Source organism: Cucurbita pepo, chromosome LG13 (genome assembly GCF_002806865.2).
Source record: "Cucurbita pepo subsp. pepo cultivar mu-cu-16 chromosome LG13, ASM280686v2, whole genome shotgun sequence".
Taxonomy (NCBI): Eukaryota; Viridiplantae; Streptophyta; class Magnoliopsida; order Cucurbitales; family Cucurbitaceae; genus Cucurbita; species Cucurbita pepo.
In genome coordinates this window covers 3,511,724-3,534,347 of record NC_036650.1, presented here as the reverse complement: position 1 = coordinate 3,534,347, position 22,624 = coordinate 3,511,724, and the positions used below count along the sequence as shown (strand labels likewise).

Below are 22,624 nucleotides of genomic sequence, written 5' to 3'. Positions count from 1 at the left end.
TTCTTGGATGTACCGTAGGACTCGCTTCAACGTCTTCCAATGTGAATAAATTGGCTCCTCCATGAACCGATTTATTATGCCGACACTTAATGAAAGATCTGACCTTGTAGATGTAAGATAGGGAAGGCTTCTTACCAGGCTCTGGTACCTATTTGCATCTACTCGTTCTCCTTCATCGTACTTTGAGAGTTTTGCACCTAGTTTCATTGGTGTTGATACCAGGTTGCAATTTTTCATCTTTTACTTCTTCAAAATCTTCTTTGCATATTTCTTCTGTGATATAAAAATACCCGTCTCTCCTTGTTTAACCTCCAAACCAAGGAAAAACTTCAACGAGCCCAAGTCTGTGATCTCAAATTCTCGTGTCATTGTACTTTTGAACTCTTCTATCATTTCATCATTGTTGCTTGAAAAGATGAGGTCATCGACATAAAGAGCGACAAGTATCACATTACCTGCACTCTTCTTTGTGTAAAGTGCATGCTCGTGGGGACATTGCTTGTACTCGTTCTCCTTGAAGTATGTATCGATACGAGTATTCCATGCTCGTGGTGCTTGCTTCAACCCATAAAGCGCCTTCTTCAATTTTAGTACCTTCTTCTATTCTCCAATTTTTATGTACCCGGGTGGTTGTTTGAGGTAGACTTCTTCTTCAAGCACAGCATTCAAGAATTCCGACTTGACATCCATTTAAAAAATCGGCCATTTGAATTGAGCCGCTTGAGAAATGAGCAGTCGGATTGTCTCCATTCTTGCGACGAGAGCACACACTTTGTCATAGTCGATTCCCGCCTTTTGCTTGTATCCCTTTGCAACAAGTCGCGCCTTGTACCGCTCTATCTTGCCTTGAGCATTCATCTTTTTCTTGAATTCCCACTTCACACTCATGGACTGACTTCCTTCCGGTAAATTCTGTCACCTCACATGTATTGTTGCGATGAATCGCTTTAATCTCCTCATCCATGGCAGTTTGCCACTTCTTGTCTCGCATCGCCTCTTCAAAGCTGATATTTTCAGCATCTGCCAAAAGACATACAAGGTGTACCTCATTTGTTAAATCATACAAGTCTTGCAAACTTCGCATTTTCGGTTGTCGTGGTTCATCTTCATCATCGAAATTTTTTTAGTCTGTTGGTGCACTTGTTGGTGCAACAACTAATGATTCTCCAACTTCGATATTAACTTCCATCGAATTGTTCCAGTCCCATTTGCTTGCTTCATTTACTCGCACATCACGACTCACTATCACCATCTTGCTTATCAGGTCAAGTAACCTGTATCCTTTTGTCTTCTCATCATATCCAATAAAAATATATCTTTTTCTTTTGTTTTCGAGCTTCGTACTTCGTTGATCTGGTACGTGAGCATAAGCCACACTACCAAACACTTTGAGATGAGAGATTGTAGGCTTTTGTCCGCTCCAAGCCTCTTGTGGTGTTTGATCATCTAACTTGGCATGTGGACATCGATTTTGTACGTAAATGGCGCATTGCACGGCTTCTGCCCAAAATTCCTTTGGCATCCTTTTGCTCTTGATAATTGATCGAACCATGTCGAGAATGGTCCGGTTCTTTCTCTCGGTCACACCATTTTGTTAAGGGGTGTACAGTGCAGTTAGAAATTGCCTTATGCCTTGCTCCTTACAATACTCTATGAAAGTCGTTGAAGTATACTTGCCACCTCTATCAGATCGTACAGCTTTGATGTGTCTATCAGTTGCCTTCTCTACCATCACTTTGAACCTTTTAAACACCTCGAATGCCTCGGATTTTTCTTTCAGAAAGTAAGCCCAAGTTTTCCATGAGTAGTCATCGATAAAGGAAATGAAATACCTCTTTCCGCTGAAAGACTCGGGGATAATTGGTCCACATATATCTGTATGGATCAACTCGAGAGGTTGTTTAGCCCAAATTTTAGCCTTCTTTTGAATTGAGGTTCTCGCATGCTTGCTGAGCATGCATTCTTCACAAAATTTTCCTTCAAAGTCCATGTTTGGTAGCCCATGCACCATATTCTTCTTCGTAACTCCTTTAGGCCGCCATGATGTAGGTGACCAAAGCGGAGATGCCACAGTGATGTTTTGTCTTCTACGTCGACTCACAAACACTTTTCTCATATGCTTCATAAGTTCAGTTTGTACATCCGATTTCTTCGTATCTCGACTCAAGCAACCAAACGTCCTTGCTTATCCTTCAGGTGTAGCAGGCGGTCCTTTAAGAATATCGAGTAACCTTTCTCTGTGAGTTGCCCCATACTCAGTATGTTGGTCTTGAGGTCTGGTACATAATAAACATCTTGGATTGACCCCATTACACCATCCTTTTGCAAGAAAGTATCGTACCTCGGCCTATGACCTCCACCTTCGACACATCTCCAAATGACACATGACCATCTTCAATCTTTTGCATCTCTTTGAATAGGTACTCATGACTGCATATATGGTTGCTTGCCCCTGAGTCAAGATACCACAGAGTGTCATTATTGATGTTGTCTTCATCTTGAGCCATCAAGAGAACACCTTCATTTGTTACGTCTTCCAAGGCAAGGTTGGTTGCTCCTTCCACCTGTTTTCTAGCTCGACAATCTTTTGCAACATGTCCCATTCTACCACAATTGTAACATTTGTCGGAGTTACAATTATTCGCATAATGACCATATTTTTTTACATTTATATAGCACTGGATGTTGGAATAATATCCTTGATTGCGTCATCTTCCATGCCAATTTGCTTGGCTTGACTATCTCTTCTCCTTATAATGTTCTTCATAACTGCTGCCTTGACCACCTCGACCATTTCCTCGACTTCCACGACCTCGACCTTGAATATTTTGAGAGTAGAGTACCTTTTCATCTTTTATTGATGCCTTGGTTTGAAGTGCTTGATCAAGTGTCTCCTCCTTCTTCTTCTTACGTTGCTCGTGTGCCTCGAGTGAATCGGCGAGCTCATCGACTGTGAACGTCGCTAGGTTCTTTGACTCTTCTATCGCACATACAACATTCTCGAAGTTGTTGGTTAATGACCTCAATGTCTTCTCCACAACCCCCGTCTCGGGTAACATTTCTCCGTTTTGGTTGAGTTGATTTACCACAATCTGTACGCGTAATGTAGTCAGATAAATTTTCTAACTCCTTCATCTTCATGCTCTCCAACTCACCACGAAGAGTTTGGAGACGCACTTGCTTGACTCAGTCGGTTCCTTTGAACACTTTTTCTAAAGTGTCCCACGCTTCTTTTGAAGTAGTTGCTCTGGCAATCTTCTCAAAGCCCGACTCGTCAACGGCCCGGAACAGCATATATAATGCCGCCTAATCCTTTGATAGTAATTCTTTTAACGCCTTGTTTTATGGTGTCGTATAACCCGTGGTATCCTTTGGTTCTTCGAAACCTTCTTCGACCGCCTCTCATGCGTCTTGAGAACCGAAAAGAGCTTTCATTTGGATGCTCCAATTCTCGTAGTTTGTCTTCGGTAATTGCGGTAGTAGCATTTGACCCATCATATTCGCCATCAGCTCTAATACCAATTTGTTAAAATAACACTCACGAATTTGTGAAGTAATCTCACACTCACTAACAATCGAACGCTCTGATACCGTTTTGAAAGTACTACTCGCATACTTGTGAAAGAGATGTCGAGAGGGGAGAGACAAGGAAATAAAGAATACTGAAAAAACCTTTTTCTATTACTCTGTATTTCTTTGCTTTTATTTTCTCTTGCTCTGACTTTACACGAAAGGGATCAAGTATTTTATACATTTTCTATTACTAATAATAGCGTCTCTCCGCCTTTTCTTTTGGCTGTCTTTTTCAAATTTACTTTCCTAACATATTAACTACATTTTACATTTAAGTTTATTTCAACATGTACTTCCTACAAGAACACAAAGTCATCCCCATGCCCCTAACAAAAAGTTTAGTAATAACAGGGTCAAACCCGACGATATCCAAACAAACACTTGCCAACCAGGAAGGGTGAAAAAGATGTCAGTATTACTGTTGAGGCAGGATCTAAGCCATGATGAACTTACACTAGCTGCCATTACCGTATCGAACGAGGGAAGCTCGAGCGAGCCAACCTCAACAAAAGTCTCGTGGTCAACTCACAAACATCTCGACATGAGACAAGGAAGTCGGACAAAGTATTTATCTCCAGCTAGGAAGATAAATAGCAAGGTTAATGTCATATCAGGAGCAGAATCACCTGCCACGAACGAATGTCATACATCTGAACCCGAGCTAGCTAGTTTCTACGAGCAACCAAATGACTTACAAATAGTTGGGTCCATCAGGCCCTCAAATACCATTGTTAATGATCATCCAAAGGTTAGAGAGAGACGCCAAGCCAACAATGTCGTTGAGGGAGGGAGACAGAGACAAACCTCAGAAACAACACATGGTCACTTAGAAGTACCATCAAGACAGAGAAAGAGAAGGGTCGATCGAAAGTGTCAACCACGACAGTTTCAAGAAGGAGGGAGAGTTCTGATCAAGTTGAGGTTAGATTAACTCCAAGATCAAAACAACAAGAGTTGAAGACTGGTGAGAAAATACTATGAACCAGTCGAAGTTATTCACAAGATCGAAAAGGCATCGTATATGATCCATTTGCTCCCATTGATGTGGACTAGCCCTGTTGTCCACGTCAGTAACATGAAACGCTACTCTTTCGAAGTAAAAGACTTCAAGCACAGAAAGGTGACATGACCTCTCATAAAGAAGAAGAATCCCGAAGCAAAAGATGTTGGAGAAACTTTGACGGAGGAGACGCCAAGAGCCAACAAACCAAGAAGCAGTTTTCAACAGCTCCTTACAGAATTGACGAGACTCCGCAACACTGAAATCAACTGGAAACACATTGAAGAGACCTAAACGTCAATCTCAGTCTACAACACAAAGTTGTAACTCAGTCAGTTGACAGAGAGGTCAACCAATTGAGTGGGAGAGGATGTCACGATTATGCTTGTCCAAAACATGTTGCTTATGGCCGCATGACAGATGTCCTAGTCTTGCTTGTTCGGGTCGGTTGACAGGGATGTCAACCAATTGAGTGGGGGAGGATTCACGGTCATGCATGTCCAAGGCGTGTTGTCAATGGCCGCATGACAGATGTCCTGGTCTTGCTTGTCTAGGACGTGTTGTCCATGGTTGCTCTTGTTGATCGTGGGTTGGCTCTTGTACTGGGTAACCCAAATTCAACCCGAAGTCGACCCAAATTGGTTGTCTTCTTCACTCGACTCGCTTGCAATTTTCTTCAACTTTCTCTCTCCTCTCGAATCGTCTTCCGAAGATTCTTTCGTCGTCCTTTGTCTCCTGTGACCTTCAGTTTGTCGTTTCCTTCACCCCACGACGTTACAAAGCCTTTTAATTACCTATACACATAGATCCATCGATATTATTAAGCTTTCCAAAAATTAGGTCTTGCAGGAGATTCAATCCGAGGGAAGGTTTCGTGGGTATTCTTCTTCTTTGTGATTTGTTTTCTCTCGAGATGGCAGGGGTATGGAGTCCTTGGAAGTGTTGAGGAGGGTTGAGGAAGTGTGACCTCGTGGGTAGGTTGAAGATGCAAGAATTTTGGCATCTACATTTTTTTTTTTTTTTTAATCCTCAAAACATTATTGGTATAGATAATAACTTCAAATTCTTTTAAACCTTCTTCCATCCTCCTATATTAAGATCTAAATATTAAGAAAAGATCTCATTCAAATGGGGTTAATTCTCATGCCCCTCCTTTAACTCAAGTGTTAAAATATGGGTGAAGGTTCATATCCCAATGTTCATAAAAGTTGTACTAAAATAGTTGCATTGACATGCGTCACCGACTTTGAGTTTAATATAATGTAAGCTTTACATTTCATTAAAGGCATCCATTATTTTAGGAAGTATATTAAATATAAATAATGAATAAAGAAATGTACGTATGCATACATGCAGCTATGTTATCAACATTTTGAAATAAAAAGACAATGATGATACCAACAACTTATGTGTACGCTTATTAAATTAACAATTTTCTTGAACTAAACCAGTACTTAATAATCTGCTATAAAGTTTTGAAACTTCTGGTTGTACTCATTATTAAACCCTTATTTATAACTCCTAAGAACCTTATGTGTTTAGGTTGTTTAAAAATAATTTAAACATTATTTGGGGGCAAAAAGGTCAAGTTTAGGTTTAAAAGTGGTTAGCCACCTCAGCATATAAAGAACACAAACATGTTTGGTCCTAGAATTAACCCTATTATTCGCATCCAAATAATTTGGACTATTCCATCTCAACTATATAAATTGGATTGGGTTATATTTTTTTTTCATCCATTTTAGTTGGATTGAGTTGACTTTTTAGAAGATCGATAATTTAGATAAGTTTGTAGGTTGACATTTTTTTGGTTGAGTCAACCCAACCAACTCAAAAATAAGGTTACAATCTAATTCTACCTTACTTTTAAAAAAAAAAATATTTAATATTTTCAATTAAAGTTATAATAGGACATTGAATTTTATGAAAATTTTAATTATTAATATAATTTGAATATACTTATCTAAAATTTTATAATTAAAATATTTGCAAAATCATATATAGATATAGCAATTTAAAATACATATTTTGGTAAATGAAATAAATGAGATCATTTAACAAAATAATAAATATGATATGGGGAAAAAAACAATAATAATAAAAATTGAAAAGTATAAAAGTAAAAACAATGGAATTTTTATAACCCCACTTTGAATTAAATATATATTTTGAAGCATGGAAAAAAGTCCGTAGAAATTAAATGCACCACCCTTTTGACCGTCAAATTAGGTAACGGTGAAAAGTAAAAATAAAGAAGATAATAATAAAGCATTTAATATATGTGACTATAGAGTGATAAAATACAACAGTAATATTTATTTTTAAAAAAAAAATAAATATGTAGGTCGGTAGGTTGGTGAAAAGGACAATTTTCTCCCTCTAGCCCATTTAGACTAATAAAAGGCTTACTATCTATATCTATCAAAATAAAATAAAATAAAATAAAATATATATGTTTTTATCATTTATTTAGTTTCTATCGAGCGAGCGGGTGAAACACTATTGTTTAAGTCTCAAAATCAACACGCAAAGAAACTACTTTTTCAGTTACCCTCGGTAGAAAAAAAGTAAATTTCATCTTGTCAAATTATATTTTGGTTAAATTTCCAAAATAACAGGCAAATTGGATCAACAACAAAAGTTGTTCGGTTCTTGCAAGTTAAAAGACAAGCTCACGTAGGAATTCATAACTTAGGATTAAGATTGAATTGTTATGGTAATCGCGTGAAATATTGATATTCTCGATTAATGGATTTTTAAGAAGAGATTAAACATTTTTTAGTCCTATTTTATTGATGAAAATGTTATTCAAATTATTATAAGATGTTTCAATTCACATTATAGAAAAATCAAGATTCATTTATTTTTGTATGGTTACAAATTTTGGTTGATGATAATCAATTAAACACATGAGCATATGATGCGTGCGAGGCTATGGGCATGTGTCATCATACAACATATAAATATAATCCAACTGATAGTACGGTCACCTACTTAGGTGGCCTTAGCCGACATTTCCCTAAATTCGAGTATATTCTCTTTTCATTCTTTGAAATTACACCAAGTATCACCGGTTGTCGTTTCCTATTAGAACGTTCATCTCATTTCGTTGGTAACTCAAATTCCTTAACTAAATTTAACTTAAATTGAGAAATTGAACCTTATACTACCTTAATTGTCTTAAATAGAGTCAATTTCAGCTTCGGAATGGTTAAAAACAGTAAATATTAGGCAAAATATCCTTTTACCGAGCCAAGCCAAAGTGATTCCTGGCTATAGGTGCGACACGTGGTGCAATGGGGCACGAGTTGATGGTCACTTTTTATTTATATATTGCACATTTGATTAAAGTTAAGTAGTTTGATTATGTTGCATATTTGTTTATAAACAGAAGAATAATTGAATTTGTTTATTTGAGATAATTAAATATAGAAAGAGAAAAGGTTGAAAAATGAAAGAGAGAGAGAGAGAGAGAAATGAAGGATTGTTATTTTGGTTGAGATGCTTGGGACAACCATGTCCATCTGCACCTGCTTCCATTTACTATTTTTTTAATCTCTATTTTTTATTATATATTCAAAATCATCTCTTTTTCACCAAACCAATTTAATCATTTGCTTTCCACAATCTTTATATTCACTTTAATTTTCTTAACTATATATATATATATACCAAATAATTAGCCATTCGAGATACGCTCTATTTCATACGAATGGAATAATTATAACTACGTCTGCGTCAACCAAATTCGTAAGAAAAAACGATCAAATTCGATGTGCTAAAACTAAGATTTTGATTTGAAAGTGAGGAGGATTTTATTAAGATGAAAGGCCAAAAACGTATAATAAGATATTTGTCTTAAAAATGAATGTAATAAATTTGTGGGCAGCAATGAACTAAACATGGGGATACCCAAATATATGTATAGCCCCCATGTGACGTGCTTATCCAACATTGTCTAAACCCACCTCTACTTTTTCTNAAAAAAAAAAAAAAAAAAAAAAAAAAAAAAAAAAAAAAAAAATTTGAAAGAGACTAAACTTTCAAAAATAATTATTTTAATTGAATCAATATCTCTAATACGTAAAAATTCAAAATACACCTATCTAATGTTCACATGACCTTATAATCCAATCAATCTAAGCTAAAATTTTCATTTTTTCATAAATTTATCCTTACTTTTAAAAAGATTAAAAACACTAAACGTTTATAACCAATGTTAGTGATGTATTTTCACTTGTAAAGACTTAATATTTGAACTTTATAATACTTTAGTTATTAATGTAATATACCGTGAATAATTAGAATTTCTTAAATAATTTTAAAAACCAAACAAGCTGACCATCCAACAAAAAAATAAATAAATAATTTAGTTGGGTTAGATGGTAAATTCTATTCGGGTAGCTTGGCCCACTAATCCAACCAAACCAGAATTTCGGATTAATCCAAAAGATTTTTCCAACCCAACCCATGAACACTCATGAACACTCTTAAATCTCCATCTTTGATCTCATACATTCAATCTAAACTGACCTCAATTAAAACCATAAGACCAGATACTATAAGGTTGATATCAATTTCCCAAATGGGTTGGATTATTGTTAAATGAGATATATATATATATATATATATATATATATCCACAATCTGAAGATAATAATGGAACTGATGGACAAAAGCTAGAAAGTTGTGAATTTAGTTCATAAAAAGTTGAGAGGATGCAGAATGGAAGGGGGTTAGTGGGGAACAGAATCTACAAAGATTTTGATTGATTTCTATTAACATAACTTGCATTTGTCTTTTTCACTTTGATCTCTTTTGCTGATCTCTAAGAACAGCCGAAAGGAAACCATCTCATCAGTAAGCTGTTCAAAAGGGAAGGGAAGGGAAGGCTATGCAAATAGCAAACAAGAAAATTGAGATCCTGACAAACATGTCACTTAATGGAGCACAACTCAGCTTCATTCATATGCGCGTGTAGACATAAGCATGTTGCTTAAATAGTAACATCAAATGTCTGTGTTTATTTACATTATCATATTTGGCCTTTTACCTTATAGAATGCAACATTTCAACACTAGCCCCTTTTGCTCTATTCGTCCATCCTCATTACCTGCAACAAGCATATTATTCTTCAAACTTAAATTCATGACTGAAAAGCTGACACCAAAGTTACTACCAAATCAAACAAATCACAAGACATGCATCTAGCTACCCAGGAAAGGCAACCATTGATCAGTGAGGGAGCGAGGGGCTGCCTTTTCTTGGTAGTAATAGCTTGGACCTTCAGCAAGGGAGATGGATTTTCCTTTTCCCCCAATTTGCATTTGCAGTGATGATAGATCAAAATTGGAAAAGGAAAAGAGGAGGGCTTTGAGGAAGAAATGAAGGCATGGCTCTATAAAGCAATATTTTCTTTGACATGCTCGATAAGTGTGAGATCTCAAATCAGTTGGAGAGCAGAACGAGTTATTCTTTATAAGGGTGTAGAAGTCTCTCCCTAGCAAAGGCATTTTAAAAACCTTGAGAGGAATCCTGGAAAGGAAAGCCCAAAGAGAACTATATCTGCTAGTGGTGGGCTTGAGCCGTTACAAATGGTATCAAAGCCAGACACCGGGCGGTGCCAGCGAGGAGGCTGAGCCCCAAAGGGGGTGGACACGAGGCGGTGTACCAACAAAGACGTTGGACTCCGAAGGGAGGTGAATTAGGGAGTCCCACATCGATTGGAGAAGGGAACGAGTGCTAGCAAGGGCACTGGACCCCAAAAGAGAGTGGATTGTAAGATCCCACATCGGTTGGGGAGGAGAACGAAGCATTCTTTATAAGGGTGTGGAAACCTCTCCCTAGCATACGCGTTTTAAAAACCTTGAGGAGAATCCCAGAAGAGAATTTCATCTTCAAGTTACTCAAGAAGGACATGGTCAAAAAGAGAGACATGTTTAGTTAACTAGCTCACGCCAGCCACTCACTCAAAAGTAACGAGAAGTCCAACAATATCCCACTGGGACTGTTTCTCTCATATTCGACCACATCATGTCACCATTAACAAGACGGAGCTCTGTCAAGGACATCTTTGTTGATAAATTTGTAAAAGTTCTTTATGCTTAAAAAGATATTGAACCAATGGAAGACATCTCATGAACCCACCAGATGGATGGCACTGACGCATCATCCTCATACGGCAGTACCACAAAAACTAAATATCCTCTAATCTAAACAGTCATTTGCACGATTAAGGCCTTTGCTTTAAATTCATCATGCTCTCCTCCCTCATCAGTCATTGGACCATTGATTTGTGTTTATCACTGAACATGCCCACGTAACACTTTCGATATTCAACTCATGAGTGTCCGGACCTACTACTCACACATACCTCGATTGATCTTATGTGAAAACCACCAACCTCTGTGATATTTGAAGGGTTCCATTAGAACCCAAAATCTCTTTTATATTTCCACAAGCTCTAAGATGAACCAAGACTGGTTGTGGTTTCTTTTCTTCTTCTTTTATTTTTTCTTTGAAAGAAACATATGTTTATTGAAATGTGAAAAAAAAAAAAAAAAAAAAAAAAAAAAAAAAAAAAAAAAAAAAAAAANNNAAAAAAAAAAAAAAAAAAAAAAAAAAAAAAAAAAAAAAAAAAAAAAAAAAAAGGAAAGAAGACTGCCAACAGGAATCCCCACCCACAAAAAACCTAAAGAAATCTTTTGTTCATAATTCATAGAAAGACTATAGTTACAAAGGAATTTCCTGTGATTACAACACCACCAAGAAGCAATGATCTATACATTTCTTAAACTCAAAAGAAGAAGACTTTTCTTCAAAAGTATGAAGATTCTTTTCCAACCAAATATACCAAAGGAGCACTCTAGCTGCATAATTCCAAAGAACTACAGCTCTTGTAGAGAACTATTTGCATGGTCAGACAGCAAGCTAAAACAAAAATATCCAGCAGAAAAGACCAACCTAGATTAACAAAGGGCAGTGAAGAAAGGAGCGAAGAATCCCCACCTTAACATCTCCCCTAATATGTGTGTCCTCTGTAAAAGGAGTGAGGAATCTCTTTCTCACCTGTTACTTCACTGTAGCTTCAGCAAAAGAGTGCGGAACTACTTTGGTAACTTATTCAGTCTAAATTGGTGTCACCCTCTACCGTTAGATCAAAAAAAAAAAANAAGAAAGATGTGATCCAAAGACTCCCCATTCAAAGGCGTAAACTGCAAACCGAGGGAGAGAGGACCCACTGTCTACACTGAACATGGCTCATCCTGCTCTCCATTTTCCGATCAAAAAGGCCTCTTCAAAAAAGCAGTCTCAAGGGTGTTTTCCCCAACCAATCTTTCGAAAAAGCTAATGCCATGAAAGTGATCTTGTAGGAGAAATCAAACAGCTTCGAGGACAGAATGCAGGAACCTAGATGTTTTGGGATATAGATAGATTTCTAGCACCAAATTGGCGTACTTTCTCAAATCATTTTTTCATATAGATATTTTTTGTATTGGACAACTGGAGAGTCAGATAGCCTTCTTGGTTGTAACCTCCTAGACTGGCCATAATGTCTCATCTACGCTCACATACTTTTTTTCTTCATAAGATATATAGTTTATCATAATAGAAGCATGCAAATATATTCAATCTGCTGTACGTACTAACGAGAGGGATGTGCTCTCCATAACAGGAAGTGAATAAACTCACCTTCAGAAGGCTGACTTAGTCTCCTGTTCTGGGGAGAAGTCATTTCTTTCTTCAATTGCATTAATATGTCCTCCATTGTATGCTCCCTTTGCCAGTTAGCAAGCATGGGGAAAAGGCTTGGTTCCACCTACACATTCACATGAGCTGTCAATTTGGTTTCAGTCACATTGTGGCAAAAGTGCTTCACAAAATCCTAACATACCACCCCGGTTTCTGAATTGACACAGGTCATATTAATCGGAGTTTGAAATTTAACATTCGGAGGATTATCAGGGTAATCCTGCCCACAGAATAGCTTGAGTTGATGGATGCGCCCTTCATGAACAGTCTGAAAAGCAAGAAGAAAACATTCAATTTACAATTTCTTCCATCCCCTCCCAACAACAACAATAAAGAAGAATACATCAATTTCCACTGATGCAATGACACTACAACGCTGAAGCCATCATTTTTATCAACATGAGAGAGGTTATCAGAAATACCAGTTTTCTTTCATTGTGAATTTTCAAGTTAAATACAATCAGGAAATCAGGATCTTGTATACTTCAACTCCTGAATTTCAATCCTTTAGCATGAAAATGGCAGGAGTGTCCGCTAACTGCATGCTCAAATCTTCATAATCATATAAAAATTTAAAGATGATAAACATGGCATAGGGTTTTTCTTGATTTGCGGTCCTTCTGTAGTCTAAGCACATAAGCTAGATTATCACACTGGTTGCTTATGATCAAATGATGTACCTAGTAGTCTGACATTGACATCTTTTTAACGAAGAGAACGACTTATTTTTCTCAAATTAATTAAAACGGCATACAAAAAATAAGGCCCAAACAAAAAGGTACCAAGAGAACATCAGAAAACAAAGAGAGATAAAATAAACACGAGAAGATTAAAAGGGAAAAAAAAAAAAAAAAAAAAAAAAGGAACTAGTAATGAAAGAAGAACCAGAATCTCTCAATATCATCTACAATTTAAATATTTTACATCAAAATTAATTCCAAATGTATTCCCAAGTAATACCAGTCAAAATGTCCAAGTTTTCATACTACAAAAATAGTGTCTGCTGTGGACAAGGTTTAGTGGAATTCCGGCCTGTATTTGTGACAAAATGATCTTTTCTATAGGTCGAACTAGTGTGAGCGGTCCCTATCAGAGAAAGCCATTGCGCGCGCTAGCCTCTTGTTTGTATAGGGTTCCAAACCTGCGCACCCCTAAACTAAAAGCTTCTAATTTGTTGATACGAGAAGCAAATTGTTGTGAAACATTGTTATCTACAATTCGAATTCAATTATCTAAATTCTGATGATAACAAATTTTCCTGTAAACATTTATGTGAAATCCTACACTTGATACAGTACAGAAATTGATATTTCCATAGCTGTCTGTAACTATCCATATCAACATTTATAAAGCAGAACCAAATACCATCAGAGACACCACAAGAAGAGGAACCAAAAGCGTGAAAAATGAACTTACATTAGGCGGACCAATAATAGTTCCCGTCCAAGAAGCCATACAGATATCATCAGCATCATCCATCCCATAACTGACAGTTCCATCCCCGATTCCTTTTTCACCTCTTTCAAGTTCTTCCAGTAATCTGAAGTTTCGAGGAACTAAAAAAAATAGAATATTGTTCAAATTAGAGCTTATGGTGCTAAAAATGAACTTACATTAGGCGGGCCCAATCTTTTGCGGGTTTCTTCACATTTTTTTCTATAAATTACAGATTGTTGAAGAAATAACATTACATTTATCTTTTAGTCAGAAGCCCAACGTTCGTTAACATGAAGATAGGAATGGAAATCAAACGAACAGATTCTCCATTCAAACTGTCTGGTAATCCAGACAACATAACATAAAGCCAAAAGTAAAACGCCAAGAATTTAACCAACAGCTAGTAGAGCCCAACCTGCAGACCCAATATGGAGTAAACAAAAAAATCCAAGCATCTCCCGAGTACAACATTCCAAANAATTCCGGCCTGTATTTGTGACAAAACATTGTTATCTACAATTCCAATTCAATTATCTAAACTTCTGATGATAACAAATTTTTCTGTTAACATTGATGTGAAATCCTACACTTGATACAGTGCAGAAATTGATATTTCCATAACTGTCTGTAACTATCCATATCAACATTTATAAAGCAGAGCCAAATACCATCAGAGACTCCACAGGAAGAGGAACCAAAAGGATGAAAAATGAACTTACATTAGGCGGACCAATAATAGTTCCCTAAAGAGAATTAGAAAAAACTCTGAATAATTTCACTACTGCAGAAGGTTAGAGGAAGCGGCCAAAAATTAGAGTAATCGTGCGCTTCGCGGCCTTGATAGTTTCCCTGCACCTGCAGATCACGTCCGTTCCATTGATCTGACTCCTGTAGTTTTTAGTTAAATTCGATTTTGACTTATTATATTTTAATAAAATAATAATTTTAAATGTTATCGGTAATTATCATTTTAATTCATAATTTAATATAACACGGGCCTCTTATCACGTGCAACTAAGTATTTGAACCAAAATTTTGATAATTCAAAATTTGTTGTGGAGAAAGATGGTAAATTAATGAATTTCTCCATAAACGTTCAAAGGGAGGGCATCAAAATTAGAGTCAAAATGCAATGTTTTGAATTGGCAGGCTTCCCAGTTGATTGATAAACTAAATGAAGAAGCATTGAATAAAAATGGTCCAGAAATGATCATGTAATTCATAGTTTCAGAAGGAAAAGAGAGGTATGAAGGATGATCATGAAGAACAAACTACAGTGTGTTCATAAACAAAACTACCCCTTCTGGACTCGTTGTTGTTCTGGCTTGTGTTCAAACCATTCCATGATATCTTCATCATCACTACATTCAACAAACTCAATTCTTCTTTCCATACTGTCAGATCTCAACATCAGATCTTCTTCTTTCTCCATTGCATTTTCCAAGCTTCTTCTCCTCTCTAACATCTCCACTTTCCTTCTCTCTGCACTTTCTGCACTTGGAAAATCCGGAAATCTGCAGTGTTCCTCACCCTCACTTCCACCAAATCTCCACATACAATCATCATCATTCTTCCTCCTACTTGAATTATTTCCAAATTTACTAGAATACAATTTAGGTCCAGCAGAAACGTTTCTAGTGTTTAGTGCTTTGGGCCGTCGGTGATCACACCTCAAGCATAGCGTGTTCTTCCTAAAATTAATATAGTTGCACCTATACAAAGTACCTAACTTCAGTTTCATTCAAACAGATAGATCATGAACATGAGAAAATTAGTTAAAAAGTGCAAGAAGGAAGGCTCACGATTCGCATTCCCACTCCCCCGGATTCAGCTGTCGATTCAACGGCTTCTCTTTGCATTGCAAACATGTTGAATTCTTCGCAAAGTTCAAGAAATTACATCTGCAGAAATGCTGTCTCCATAAGAAAAAGAACCACAAACACACACACACAAAAAAAGCACTACAGAAGCTTTAGGACACGTGGAGAGTCGTTACTTGTCGCAAAGCCAGTCGCCCTTCTTCAACGGAAGATTGGCTTGATCCTCGTTTCGTTTCCGAAGCCTCTCAAGAGCTATACTACCACAACGCAAGCACTTGACGTTTCTAGAAAAGTTGAAGAAGTTGCATCTACCAAATGAAGAATGGAAAGGAAATCCATTATGCACATTTCAGAAATATAAAGTTTGAATGTAGTTAGTTGGGTTTACTTTGGACAATGCCAGTCGCCTTGTGTTGCTGAAGCATTTGTCTCATGATTTTCTGTTGAAAACCCCTCGTTAGAATTTAGAACATCAGATTCACGTTCTCCTGCACTGTAATCAACAATTTCTTTCAACAGCTTTCTAACAGAGTCATTAGCCTTCTTGTTCACACAACGTCTGTTCTCCACCATAGCAGAGATGTGATCAAGCCCGTAAAATAACAAAACACGCATGACATCCACGGTCCGACCTCCTCCGTCTCCGCATGCCTTTGCATATGCCCTCTCACATTCTCCCCGCAGGTTGCAAGAACTGCAGACCTACTAAGAAGCCTATTCATGTTAAAGATGATGAAAGTCTAGAAATCATAAAAACTGTTTTGCTTGAAGAAAGATGAATTGGGTTGATCAATACAACAAAGACTAGTTTGTTTATCTTCCAATAAAAGTAAGAAAATTTTGAAATTTATCCCCTCAACGATAAGCATTGCATCAATTTAGTCTTTAATCCCTTAGCAGAATGTGTGTGTGGCATGTCCATAACATGAATTTTGGCTAAGTGGGTGTGATTAAAGTTTATGGATAGACTAAATTTATAATTTAACCCAACAAATTTGCAAGTGGCATGAATAGTAGAAAATTCAATACAGACATTTCCCTCATCAATGCCCACATGTGCTCTGAGACGCTTCCCTGAGTTCACAACTTTCCTATCTATGCTTGGGCATCCACATCCTGCAATCACCTGTAACTCTTTCCTGGACAAGCACCTGGAAGAAAAGATACCGCACTTTCTCAGACATTTGACAAAAGTAAACTAAAACTATAGATGAACAATATAATAGAAACTTATCCTTCTTGGTACTCAAGCCCAAGTTAGTTGGTTGTTTGCCACGTTTTATCAAATTCAAAATGGATTTGACCGCAGAAATGCTCCGATGCGATTAATTTTTCATAAAGGGAATACTGAGAAAGAACTTTTGTTTTTCTTTGAATGGTAAGTTTTACCTGAGTACTAATATTACACAAACTTGAGTTAGGAGGATAAGAACGAGTTTTTACTTTTCAAAAGAGAATAAAAAATAAACAAAAGAATTTTATTATAGGCTAATTGATTTCATAATTTATGAATCCATTTGACATTAATTAGAATTCTAGATATAACTTTGAATTTCCTTGAACTGTACAAGGAGAAAACTTCTTATACCGTTCTGGAGTATTGTAATTTACATCTATCCCAATAAGACGTTTATCGAATCATTGCAATTGATGTTCGAGCCCGAAGAGAATAGCAAGTCAAGAGATTTGGATCTAGCATTTGTTATGAACAAAAAGTGCAACAATATGACAGAACAGTAAAGAAAATCACAGCATCAAATAAAATTTGGTTTAGTCTCTAATGTGACAAATGCAGGATTCTCGAATGGGACTATAGGCAGTTTGGATCACCCAAATTCAGCAATAAGCCTCTTTGTTTTACTACACTCTTCAAAACCAAGGAGTTAGCAAGCACATTTGGATCCCAAAAACAAGATTTGTTAGAAAAAAACATGAATTGATAATTGCGGTTGGTCTCTCAGGCATTTTATCAAACATGTAGAGTGCATTATCCAAAATCCCATATTACCGTATAAGGTTAGACCGATCCCTTGCAAAATCAAGACAGGCAGTCCGAATATGATTGAAATCTTTTGCACCCAATTCAGCATTCAGAAATGGTACTCCGCCTCCTTCAAAGTACCCTTTCTTTGACAAACATTCCATGAAGTTCACCCACTCCGGCCATGGGTCTATCTGAACATTCAACTCCCTTGCTTTTGAAATCTCTCTGAGATCAACCTGTTTTTCAGAAATCCAGCTTCTGGGAGACCTGGGTATTGAAGATCCATGTTCGAGCTTGTCAAAATCGAGTTCCAGCTCCGAATCTGAGGCCAGACTTTTGTTGGAACCATGAAACAGCAGAAGCGAAGTGAGATATTTAGGACTTCTCAGCGTGGAATTCAATAATTCATGTGTTGAACTATTGATATTCATTATCCGGAAGATTTTATCCATTTGGAAATTGCGAAGAATCCTTTAGATTTTTGGCGGGAACTTCTAGGTTTAACTGTCAATGTGCAGAAAGGAAGAAGACGCGAAGAGGCTCCACAAACCATTTTTTGATGCGAACTTAAGAGGTGTGCTTGGTAACGAGAATACCTTATCTGTCCCCGGAATTCCGAGTGTTTGGATACTTAAAAGCCTAACCAGATATAAAAAATAAAAATAAAAAAAACAAATAAATAAATAAATAACATAAATTTTAGATTAAATTCTAAAACTAAGTCATAATATTTTTAAATTGGTTTTCGACTATTTATGATTTGAAAATTATAATTTTTTTTTTTTTTTTACATACTTTTCATAGGTTTTTTTTATATATATTTCAAAGTTTCAAAAAAATGTTAAATTCTTGTGATATCAACAAAATAAATAGAACATTCACCAAAATCATGTCTACTCCTGCCAGACCAAATATATCTCATGATGTATTTTAGGGGTTGACATGGTGTCAACTCTCTACCACCTCAAAGCTTGTGACTTAAGTGAGTTACTCGTGGCACATACGTGTGTCATGGTGTAGGCGAGTATCTGGATGACTTCCTTTGAAATGGATTTTCGAGGATAGTGTCATTTGTGTCGACATTGTGCCCCAACCCATGTGTTGAAGGTTGGTATATCCACTCACTATCCGACACGTAGTTCGTAAATGGATGTGCATAGACGTAGGAGGGTTCATGCCACGATAGAACCTGAATGGATGGATGTTTGGGATGTCCAGACGATACAATTGACACATGACTGATTCTTGATGACATGTCTGAGCAAGCTATGATGGTCAAAGTCGTCTTAGGACTTGGGATGACATCACATGTGTGGGTCATGTTATTGGGAATCAAGATGATGATAGATGAGATGCATATTGCATAGGAGAGACCTTGGCCTAGAGTAAGGCTAGGTCGGGCTCAAATGTCTTTGTCTAGTATAGAGACAATATAGTTAGACATGGGAGGAAAATGTTGAACGACTTGGGTATGTTGATATTATGCCCTAGCTTATGTATTAGAGGTTGGTATATGCACCCACTATCGGGTACGGAGTCTGTAAATGATTGTGCATAGACATGGGAGGGTTCATGCCACAATAGAATCTAGATGCCCCGACAATACGACTGACACATGGCTTGATTCTCGATTCTCGATGGACATGCTCAAGCAAGCTACAACTGTCGAAGTCATCCTGAAATTTGGGATGACATCACGATGCATAGGTCATGTTGTTGAAAATCAAGATGATGACGAGATGAAATGCGACGTTGCACATGAGAGACCTTGACCTAGAGTAAAGACAAGGTCGAGTAGGATGACTTGCCAACGATAGAGGCAAGTTGACTAGAGTTGCAGACGATTGAACATGTGTGCACAAGCGACGTTGTGGCAGAACAAGCTTAGATTTCGCATGAGTTGTGTTTTATCGGCGAACCTCGCCTAAGGTTCGACGAAACTAGAAAGTTGGGTTAAAAATGTGAACGATACTTGAGTTCCTCGCAAGACTTGTCATGAGCGTGTCAAAATCATGATGTTGTGACACTGTGCGTGTAGACATATTGGGCTAACGTGGACAATGGATTAAGCTAGCTGAACAGTTGGGCTATTAAGTGGGGCTGACCAAATAGGTTGAGCTTTTGGAATTAGTAGAAAGGCTACTAGAATTGACTGAACTGAACCAAATCAAACCAGCATGATTCCATGCTACCCTACAATTTCAAACAAAGCTCGGTGTGATCATCCTCCAAGAATTCGAAGATACCCAAATTGAAAAAGAGAGTTTGGATTTGCATAGTGAGTGATGTTGATCCTTTTGAGCAAGAAAATCTATATTTTTTCTTTACAAAACAACTTGGTAAGCCATGGCCTAAGCTCTTCAAATTACCTTGCACATTAGGTAAGGGGAGAAAGGTCTTTTGGGACCATATGTTATTGTGACACCGATCAAATATCATATGATAGAGAAATGGAAAAATTGTTGAAAGATCTCACTATGAAAACAAAAATAAGAACACAACTGAAATGAAAACGTCAAAGTTAAATGAGTATAGTTTACACGTATGAACGTTCGACAAGTCACATGCAATCACATAGTTTGGATAACTTCAATTTGTAGTAAGAAAAGTGTTTAAAAAGGAATGGAGAGTTTGGCTGAAGGAAAGAAACAAGTGTGGAAAAGTGAAAGTATTGATTGAGAGAGCTAACCCCAAATTGGGTATCAATCATATCCATTTGTATTCTTTCAAAATTGAAGAAGATACATGTGAAGAACAAAAGAAAGTTGGGTATCGCCTCATGAACAGACCCAACCCAACCCAACCATCATCATTTTTCCTTCCCATATTTACAAGAAAGCTTTCTATCACAGATCATCACCATCCTTTTGCTCTCCCATGGATGTTAGTCTTTCAACTAAGATATCTAAAGCTTCCTTCATCCACCAATGTCTACACACTTCTCTAGCTTCACCTACACCCATCTGACCACACACACACAAAAAAAAAAAAACTTAATACACTGTTTATGGTATGTAAATCAGTGGATTTTTTGTTTAGGAATCAAGAACATACCCATATTCTTTGTCGAACATGTTTCTCTGGCCACAGCTCAAGTTGCTCCTCAACAAACAAAGGGAACATATAGCCTTCATAGTATGTGCCTTGGCTTTTGCTGATGAATCTCCATTTTCCAAGTTCAGACTGTATGTAACATAACAAAGAATCACCACTCATTGATGTTGTTCCAAAACAGGGATTACTTACAAGGGGATTCCCAAAACAGAACCTACCTCAACTTTCCCAACAACACCAGCTTCTTCAAGTGATTCTCTACAAGCAGCTTGTTCCAAGGATTCATCGAGTTCCCAACCACCCTGAAATGGGGAAGCAAATTGATTAAGAACAGGAGCCCAATTGGGGAAAGTAAGAAATTGTTTATTTGGAAGTACCTTGGGAAACATCAGGCCTTGACCCTTTTGAGAACTTATCACAAGCACCTCATATGCATCACGAATTTTCACCCCATCTTCGCTGAATTTGAATCTATAGGGTATACAACTGCAAGAATCCAACATTTTTCAATGTTAATCGATGAAATTCCAGGGAAAGAACAAAGAGGAACAAATCAATGGTGGGAATTAAGAAACAAATTAAACCCACCCGACAACTTGGCGAAACCCCATATGATTGTATCTTTGCAGCTCCCTTCCGGTACGAGAAACCAAGCAAGCCATGTTCGGAAACAGAGTGTGATGAAAGCAGAGAGATGGAGATGGAGATGGAGATGGAGATGGAGATGGAGATGGAATTGTGTTGGTTGATGAAGATGAGAAAAGAAAGAGAGGTATGTATGTATATATAGAAGAGATAAAGACGCGGGGAAATGGAAGAAGGGTCTTTGAGTGCGTGCGATAAGCGTAAAGATAGCGTATAAAGCGCACAAAGGCTATGCGGCCACGGCCCCAAAGTGGTGTCGTTGATATCAAAATTTCATCAATTTCTGGGTCTTTTGTGTTGAGGTTCCGTGTCGTTTCCTTCAAAAACGAATCATCACTGATTCCTTTGTTTTTATGGGAAGCGTTTGTAGTGATTCCAAAATTTTGACTTTACAATGGAATGCAATAAATGTAATTTTGGTCATATTATAATATTGTAATAATCCACGTCTCCACCGACATCTTGGTTGGCCTAGATTACGATAGCTACAGCGATACTTCCAAATTTTAACAAAATTACAATTTTACCCTTATCATTTATCTTATTTACCAATCGTGTCTCTCAAATCCTACATAACCTGACTAATCCAACCAACTCCAATTATCTAGTCCATATCATAAAGGTTGAGTTGATTTTTTTAGTCGTGTTCGTCTAACATGGTATCAGAGCCCTGCCCTAAACTTAGTTGTGTCAATGGAGAGAGTATTATTTTATTTATAAACTTATGATCATTCCCTAAATTAGCAGATGTGAGACTTTCATCATCCAATAATAATAAACCAGAGAAGATATTCGGAAAGTTTTATATTATTTTTTAGGGGTAAAAATTAGAGAAGGCAAGAAGAATGATGATGTGCCCATTAAAACAAAAGTCAAATAAAACAAAGCTACACCTATTACAGATATTGGTGATTATCTTAATTAATAGATAATTTAGGAAAGTAGTTTAAATGTAAGAAGTCCATATAAAAATGATTTATTACAGATATTGGTAATTGATTACCTTATTTTAATCAATAATACAAAAATAAAATTACCCTATTTTCAGCTTTTATATTTATTCTAATTTCAATTTCTAAACTTGGTATTTTCAAATTGCTTTATAAGCATGACTTAATTAAGACACAAATCCACCTAATATCATCTAAATTTTCTTTTATTAAAAACCCAAAATATAAATTTATGCTATACCATACAAAAATTTAAGTAATAAAATAATTTTAACTCTATTTTCCTATTAAAAATAAGGTTGTCATTGACACGAAAACATTCATTTAAAATATTTCATAAACGATGTCATGAACTTAAATATGACAAAATATAAATAATGTGAATTTAAATAAAATTAAAAAAATAATA

At 36.7% G+C, this 22,624-nt stretch overlaps 2 protein-coding genes across 3 annotated transcripts; both read right to left on the bottom strand.

Moving 5' to 3' along the window:
- Positions 1–9,327: 9,327 nt before the first annotated feature.
- On the bottom strand, positions 9,328–18,033 carry LOC111808705. The gene is made up of 10 exons (XM_023694853.1): positions 17,591–18,033; positions 16,616–16,733; positions 15,971–16,284; positions 15,759–15,890; positions 15,565–15,663; positions 15,061–15,474; positions 13,742–13,937; positions 12,468–12,593; positions 12,266–12,392; positions 9,328–9,686 (listed from the first exon to the last, which is right to left on the bottom strand). The coding sequence occupies exons 1-10, from the start codon at positions 18,016–18,018 to the stop codon at positions 9,628–9,630; spliced, it is 2,013 nt and encodes a 670-aa protein (XP_023550621.1). The 5' UTR covers positions 18,019–18,033; the 3' UTR covers positions 9,328–9,627.
- Positions 18,034–18,042: 9 nt separating this feature from the next.
- On the bottom strand, positions 18,043–21,505 carry LOC111808915 (nudix hydrolase 17, mitochondrial-like). 2 transcript variants are annotated; one of them, XM_023695154.1, is made up of 5 exons: positions 21,209–21,505; positions 20,998–21,106; positions 20,839–20,922; positions 20,621–20,749; positions 18,043–18,205 (listed from the first exon to the last, which is right to left on the bottom strand). In XM_023695154.1, the coding sequence occupies exons 1-5, from the start codon at positions 21,280–21,282 to the stop codon at positions 18,164–18,166; spliced, it is 438 nt and encodes a 145-aa protein (XP_023550922.1). In that variant the 5' UTR covers positions 21,283–21,505; the 3' UTR covers positions 18,043–18,163. The 2 variants fall into 2 exon arrangements, with proteins under 2 accessions (XP_023550922.1, XP_023550921.1); XM_023695153.1 differs by lacking the exon at positions 18,043–18,205 and adding an exon at positions 20,222–20,529 and having other exon boundaries at positions 21,209–21,491.
- Between the last annotated feature and the right edge of the window lie 1,119 nt (positions 21,506–22,624).

Excerpts from the sequence above, each read along its gene's own strand:
- LOC111808705 (XM_023694853.1), bottom strand. The coding sequence starts at position 18,018 with ATGGATAAAATCTTCCGGATAATGAATATCAATAGTTCAACACATGAA. Across the intron at positions 15,891-15,970 it reads GGCGACTGGCATTGTCCAAA|ATGCAACTTCTTCAACTTTT; the intron begins GTAAACCCAACT and ends TTCATTTGGTAG. Across the intron at positions 15,475-15,564 it reads GGGGAGTGGGAATGCGAATC|GTGCAACTATATTAATTTTA; the intron begins GTGAGCCTTCCT and ends TACTTTGTATAG.
- LOC111808915 (XM_023695153.1), bottom strand. The coding sequence starts at position 21,282 with ATGGCTTGCTTGGTTTCTCGTACCGGAAGGGAGCTGCAAAGATACAAT. Across the intron at positions 21,107-21,208 it reads GGGTTTCGCCAAGTTGTCGG|TTGTATACCCTATAGATTCA; the intron begins GTGGGTTTAATT and ends GGATTCTTGCAG. Across the intron at positions 20,923-20,997 it reads AAGGCCTGATGTTTCCCAAG|GGTGGTTGGGAACTCGATGA; the intron begins GTACTTCCAAAT and ends TCCCCATTTCAG.